This window comes from Hippopotamus amphibius, chromosome 3 (genome assembly GCF_030028045.1).
Source record: "Hippopotamus amphibius kiboko isolate mHipAmp2 chromosome 3, mHipAmp2.hap2, whole genome shotgun sequence".
NCBI lineage: Eukaryota > Metazoa > Chordata > Mammalia > Artiodactyla > Hippopotamidae > Hippopotamus > Hippopotamus amphibius.
In genome coordinates this window covers 113,476,204-113,483,450 of record NC_080188.1, presented here as the reverse complement: position 1 = coordinate 113,483,450, position 7,247 = coordinate 113,476,204, and the positions used below count along the sequence as shown (strand labels likewise).

Sequence of the window (7,247 nt, the reverse complement as noted above, 5' to 3'; positions counted from 1 at the left end):
TAATTTTTTGAGGAACTTCCATACTGCTTTCTATAGTGGCTACACCATTTACATTTCCACAAAGAGTGCAGAAGAGTTCTAATTCCTCCACCTACTTGTCAACATTTGTTATTTTCTATTTTTTTTCATAGTGGCCATCCTACAGTGTGTGAGGTAATACCTCATTGTGATTTTGATTCATATTAACCTGATGATTAGTGATGTTGAGCACCTTTTCATATGCCTATTGGCCATGTGTATGTCTTCCTTAAAGAAATGTGTATTCAGGCTTTTTGCCCATTTTGAATTGGATTGTTATTGAGTTAATAAAGTTTTCTGTATATTCTGAATAAACCCCCTTATCAGACATATGGTTTGTAGATATTTCCTCTAATTCCATAGGTTGATGCTTCACTCTCCTGTTTTCTTTGCTGCACAAGGCTACTGATCTTTCTTAAGCACAACTCTGATGATGTCATACCATCACTGCTACCCTCACCTAAAAAGTAATGCCTACCTTTCTACACCAGGGATTCAAATTTGTAAGTTCTTGTTGCACTCTCCACTTCCTACTCTCCTTTTTAGCACCTCACACTGCATCCAGACTGAATCACTGTTTCCCATAAACCTCCCATGTTTACAATTTTAAATCGTGTTTTCCATAAACTTCCTTTTCCTTAGTTATCCTTACTATCCCATGCTTTCTCTCCCATGAAGTCTTGACTGATTCCCAAAATTGAAAATGCATTCCATCTATAAGACTTAATTATCCAATGTATACATTCCTTATGACTCTACTTTCCATTACAATCCTGTTACATATATTTTGCACCATATCATGAGCTTTTGTATATTGTACCCATATATCTTCAACTTGATGTCTCAGAAGGCATTGACTATAAATATAAATGAATTAACTGATGAATAGTTTCCTGCCCTCACCTTCAGAATCTCTTCACTTTAAAAGTTGTTGACAGTTTCTTGTGAGCTTACTGAAATAATTGAATTTTCATTCTACTTCTACTGAAAACAGCTTGGAATTCCACAAAATTCCTCTGCCTCTTTTCCTCAAAAAATTCTTATATAGTCTAGCTCAATTTTTGGAAGTTAGAAGTTAAGTTGTAGATATTTATGTGAAGAAACTTGATAAAAGGGGATGAAAAAAGAGAATTAGTCCTAATTCTTCTAATTTCTAACTCCAGTCCTGGTAGGATTGCATCATGGCTTGGAGGATGAACTAATTTATTGCCAGTCTGATTCTTCTTTCTTTGTAACTCTCTGCAGAGAAAAGCTGTTAGCTCCATAACCTGGGAAAATCGCTCAGTGTTGATGGAATTTGTATTCTTGGCCTATCCATCCCACCCAGAGCTGAGTGTCATGTCCTTCCTTGGGGTCAGCCTGGTTTATGCATTGGTCATCACTGGGAATGTCCTCATCGTGGTGGCCATCAAGACAGAAACCCACCTACACACACCCATGTACTATTTCCTGGGCAGCCTCTCAGGAGTGGAAATATGCTACACTGCCGTGGTGGTGCCCCACATCCTGGCCAACATCTTACAGTCAGAGAAGACCATTACCCTCCTGGGCTGTGCCACTCAGATGGTTTTTCTTATCGGACTTGGCAGTGCTGACTGCTTCCTCTTGGCTATCATGGCTTATGATCGGTATGTTGCCATTTGCCACCCCTTGCAGTACCCTCTCATCATGACTTTAACTCTTTGTGCCCGCTTGGTTGTGGCCTCTGTGGTCATCGGATTGTTCCTGTCCTTACAGCTAGTGGCCTTCATCTTCTCTCTGCCCTTCTGCCGGGCTCGAGGTATCGAGCACTTTTTTTGTGATGCGCCACCAGTGATGCGCCTTGTTTGTGCTGACAGCCACATCCATGAGCAGTCAGTGCTGGTGGCAGCCACACTAACCATAGTTGTGCCTTTCTGCTTTATCACCACCTCCTACGCCTTCATTGTGGCCGCTGTGCTCAAGATCCACTCAGCCGCTGGCCGCCACCGCGCCTTCTCCACCTGCTCCTCCCACCTCACTGTGGTCCTGCTGCAGTATGGCTGTTGTGCCTTCATGTACCTGCGCCCCAGCTCCAGCTACTACCCCAAGCAAGATCAGTTCATCTCACTGGTGTATACGTTGGGAACCCCACTTCTCAACCCACTTATCTACACCCTGAGGAACAGTGAGATGAAGGGGGCCATAGGGAGAAGTCTCATCAGGAATTGCCTCTCACAAAAAAGCTAGGAGAGGGTTTGATATCTCAGGCAAGGGTTTGGTTCCAGCACATGCAAATTCCCATGCAATGGGGATTTCTCTCAGTTGATGTTAAAACTATCTTTTAAAAGGGTACAGATCATTTGGGTACTCTTTAGCTATGTGTACCAGAGACTTTTAAATGTTTCTGCCTTTTGACTAAGTAATTACTAGGATTGAAATAAGTAAGCAAATCATCATAAAGTAATGTAGAGTGCTACTTATAAGGCACTATCCAGCTATCAGTTGGAAATAAATGGCTCCTTCAGTAGATTTTAAGTGAAAAAAATATATTCTGATTATATGCAGAAATATGAGTAAGGGAACCAATAATTCGTATCAAGGCATTTACATACTAGCAATAGCCGGAAATCAATATCACCCCTAGACCTAAGAGTAAAAGAAGGATACAGTGTTATCTGAGACCAGTAAGACCAAAATTTATTGAAAGAAAACCCTTGTGGAACTGTGACTTCAGGGGGAAAAAATCTATTGATAGAATAATGGCCATGCAAGGAGAGAGCAGGGAGATAAATACTTCTGCCTCTCTCTGCTGTGCCCTCCCATCTCTTGCCTTGTCCCCCGTTGACCAAGTCCATTTGGAAGCAAGAAAGCAGAGGGAATTGAGTCATTCAGTCCACAGAAGTCAGCCTTTTAGGACAGGACAGAGCAGAGAAGGACCTTGAGAATTAGGGCAAACAGAAAATAACCAGAACAGACATTGATTGTTATAGTATTAGATGTAACAATGAAAACACATTAACAATCCAGTGGGATGAACTGGGAGATTGGAGTTGCCATATATACATTACTAATAAGAAAAAAAATATCAAATAGTACACTTTAAATACATACAGTTTGTTGTATGTCAATTATATCTCAATAAAAGTTCTTAAAAAAAAAAGAAAATACATTAGCAATCCAATTTCCCCATAATGTAGTATTGGTTAAATCATGCTGGTATGAAAGAATATTATGTAGCCTTGAAATATGTTTTTAAATACTAGGTATTAGTAGCAGCTAACATTAAGTACTTACTGTGTGCCAGAAACTGTGTAAAGTGGCTCTCTCCCTCTCTCTCTCTCCCTCTCTCTCTCTTTATCTCTCTCTCTCTCTACATATATATATGTATACATATATATATATGTATGTATAGCCATATGTATATAGCCAGCAGATGGAGAAGATGATGGACTAATGTCCTAAAAAACCATCTTAATTCAGGGTAGAATTTAAGCTTCTTTTCCCATTTTCCAAGGATAAAACTGAATCACAGAGATTAAATAACTGGCATGATGTCACACAGCTAATGAATGGTAGAGTTGAGATTTGAACCTAGATTCCAACTTCATAGACTATATTAATACTTATAAGTGGCAAAAGCAAGATATAAAACTGCTCTTACAGCGTGACTCAGATATTTGAAAAATATGCCATGTGTACATTTTAGGAAAAAGTGGATACAAATATACCAAAATATTAACTATGGTCATCTCTGGTTTGAGGGATGATGAATGATCTTTATTATTTTCATTATTCATTTGTATCTTTTTCCACACTTAGTACATTGGAAATACATTATTTTTAACTCAGAAAATAAAAACAACTTCTGAAAAGCACTTTCATAAAGAATCTAACTTTCAGGCATTATTTTGAACCATGTGAAATTACTACCATTTGACCATTTTTGATCTGCAAAGCAGTGCTATCACATGCTGCAAGCTAATGCATTTATTCAGCATAAACCTCCCATCTTCCCAGCAACCTGTCATATTTCCACATGTTTATAATTTTATCTTTAATGCTTCCTTTGTCTCTTCAAACGCTTGATGATTTCTTAAAATTAAATTATTTTAATACAAGTTGACATAGCAATAGTGAGAAAGACTACAAACTGCAAGGCATTCCCCTCCTACCCTCTCCTTCTTGTGAACAGTTATGGTTATAACACCACAGTAGAATTTCTCTTCCTCTAAACAAGTGTTGGAAGGGATGAAGCAGATTCTTTAATTGGGGGAGTTGCTTTTTAAGATGCCAGACCAGACTCAAGATATCATGCATCAATTTCATCTGCAACATTTTTCTGGGCATTGAGAAGAATATAAAAAGGGGAGGGAGGGAAGGAGGGAGGGGAGGAGGGAAGGAGAAGGTAAGGTTTTCAACTGCATTTCAATGCAACATTTGATGTCAGGAATATTTCATATTAACTTAGAACTCAAAACAGATATGTCAAGAACAGAAGGATTGAATTTATAAAGCTAGTGGAGAAAAGTCATTGAAGGATTGATTCCAACTTATTAGGTACCTCCAGTCCCCCATAATTCAGACATATTAGCAATAAAGGCTAATGAAAATCACTTTGCGAATACATGTGTCTAGCTGTTTAACAAGAATCTTTTTATAGAATCGCTAGCCATCAAAAGTACATAGTATAATAGAATCATGAAGAAAAGCATGCCTATGTCTGCCTGGAAGTATATTTTTTTCACTAAGTCCTCATAAAGCCTATGTTTTACAAATCATAATACTTGCCCTATGACTCTTTTTCTTTGACTGGATAAACTAGACATCTAATACCGTAAATGTCTGAAAAGTACTTCCTCTGTCTAGAGATGGCCATAAACACATAACTAACAGGCCCTCTGGCTGTATATCAGTGCCTCATAGGCTCTGAATTCTGCTTCTTTGTCTTTTCCTGTGTTCCAAGTCTTCTGGTATCTGTATCATTGACTTTTACCTAGATTACTCTACCTTGTGCAGCTTATTTGGGTTGACTTTTTAGACTGTGCTTGGACTTGATGATGGTTTGCCTCAATTGTCTTTTTAGTGATTATCCTTGGCTGTTCATCTGTGGTTCTGTCACTCCCTTCCTCTGTGCTTCAACTCTCAAAATCCCAGCAGAGTTTTATCACCAAAGTCCTATCTGTCTGGAAGAGGATATTAAATGAGAAGTACAGCCAATGTCCTTGATATAAGTAAAGAATAAAACTTTTCATTTGTCTCTGCATCAATATCACATTCTCTTAATCATTATGGCGTCACAATAACTCCTGAAATAAAGCAAAGTAAGCCAACTCATTCTGTTTTTCTTCAAGGATGTATTAGCTATTCTTGGTCCTTCAGAAATCCTTAAGATTTTCCTGCATGTCTCTCTCTGTCTCTGTCTCCCTTTCTCTCTCTCTCAGACACACACATACACGTGCACACACACACACACACACACACACACCCCTCTGCTGGAATTTTTAAGATTGTAATGCATCTACAAATCAATTTGAGAAGTCATATCTTTAAAAATAGTGTATTCTGATCCATGACCATGGCATACTTTTGCACTTAGATTTTAACCACTGTCTTTCAATAAAGTTATACTTCTTTCTATATGGAAGTCCTGCATTTCTATTATTTAGGGTTAATGGTACTTTACTGGGATATAGTATATTTACCATAAAATGCACAGATTTAAAACTGTGGAGCTCAATGAATTGTAATAAGTATATACAGTGTGTAAACTTGGCTCAGCACAAAATAACACAAAATGTTCCTTCTTGTCCCTTTCTAGTCAATCATCCACTCAGAGGCAACCACTATTTATGTTATTATTCTCATAGAATAGCTTTACCAGTTCTTTAACTTCATATAAGTTAGATAAAACAATGTAAGAGCAATTTCTTGCCTCTCAGCTCCAAACCCACTCTCTTTTGTCCTGCTTCATGATACTGAAGGTGTACCATTTCTGCTTTGCTAACTGGCACAATAAGAAGTGTTATCTGTAGAGAGTTTCATTAAAAGGACACATCAGGAGGAAGTAGCATTCTTCCTGGTTCTGGTGGGCTATTTCTGTTTTATTCCTGTAAGGCAAGGCTTCCGGGGGTATGTGAGACACCCATAGATATTCATGTTCCAGTGGCTCTTGCCAGCACTCCAGCAGATGGCTTCCCATTGCATTTTTTCCAACATCCCAGCTGGCTTCCCAACAAGTCTCACCACTGCCCCAGTGGACAGCTTCCCAAAGAATTTCACCTGCAGTCCAAGCAGCAGTTTCTTGCTGCCATATCTGCCTCTGTGACTTCAGCAAAATTCTCAACCTTAACAGAGGGCTATAATCACATACTCTCCAGGCAGGTCTGAGTCTCAGCCTTGGGGATGGGGGTGCTTTTCCAAATTTGTTACTTCCGTGATTCTTCAGCCTCAGCTCTAGAAGTAATGCGTACTCCCTATACCTTCTATTCCTGTGTTATTTAAAGTTCCTTTTGCCTTTTTTAATAGTTAGCCCCCTGTTACTAACTAATAATTCTTTACATTAAAATTTTCCTGTTCCAATCATTAGTATGGTTTCTGTCTCCAGACTGAATCTTGACTGTCGCATGTAGTGCATACTCCTTTGTGTCTGGTTTGTTTTGCTGATCAATGTTGCATTGTGTAAATAGGTAAAAGCTTATCTATCCATTCTCCCTGAAACACTGCTGAAAGACATTAAAGGAGCAAAATAGGCATAAACCCATAAGGATAATGAGAACAGATGAGGGCAGGCAGCAGATAACTGATGCTTACAGAATTTTGGAAAATGTCAGACAAACATAATTTGTAAACAACTTAGTAGAAGAGAGAAAGCTAATTCCTATCAGCCCATAAGGAAAGAACCCAATAAAAAGAAATCTTTATTGCAGAAGTCTGGATGAGCACAGTAATTGGAGACCTCAGGTACTTCCAAATAATTGGGGTAGGACTAAAAGCAAGAAAATTAGTTGAAAATCTGTATTGTTATAGAGGCTATTATGTACATTGAGGAGTAAAGCAAAGGAGTGATTATGTTTGTGTCATAGAATACTGGAAAGCAAATACAGATAGAAGGCAAGGGAAAAGCTTTATAATTCTAAATTTGAATGTGTGAATAAAGCATTGGTATTCTGTTACATGAACCCAGTGACAGGGCAAGAATAAAGATTGCAGATGTAGAGAATAGACTTGAGAACACGGCGGGGGGGGGGGGGGCGCAATGGGGAAGCTGG

General features: G+C 38.7%; 1 protein-coding gene across 1 annotated transcript; it reads left to right on the top strand.

The window, feature by feature from the left end:
• Positions 1 to 1,287: 1,287 nt before the first annotated feature.
• Positions 1,288 to 2,226, top strand: LOC130850425 (olfactory receptor 10W1). Its single transcript, XM_057729973.1, has one exon. It carries the CDS (start codon positions 1,309 to 1,311, stop codon positions 2,224 to 2,226), a length of 918 nt encoding a protein of 305 aa, XP_057585956.1. The 5' UTR covers positions 1,288 to 1,308.
• Positions 2,227 to 7,247: the final 5,021 nt, after the last annotated feature.

What these genes read in the sequence shown, in the direction of transcription:
- LOC130850425 (XM_057729973.1), top strand. Translation starts at nt 1,309, where the DNA reads ATGGAATTTGTATTCTTGGCCTATCCATCCCACCCAGAGCTGAGTGTC.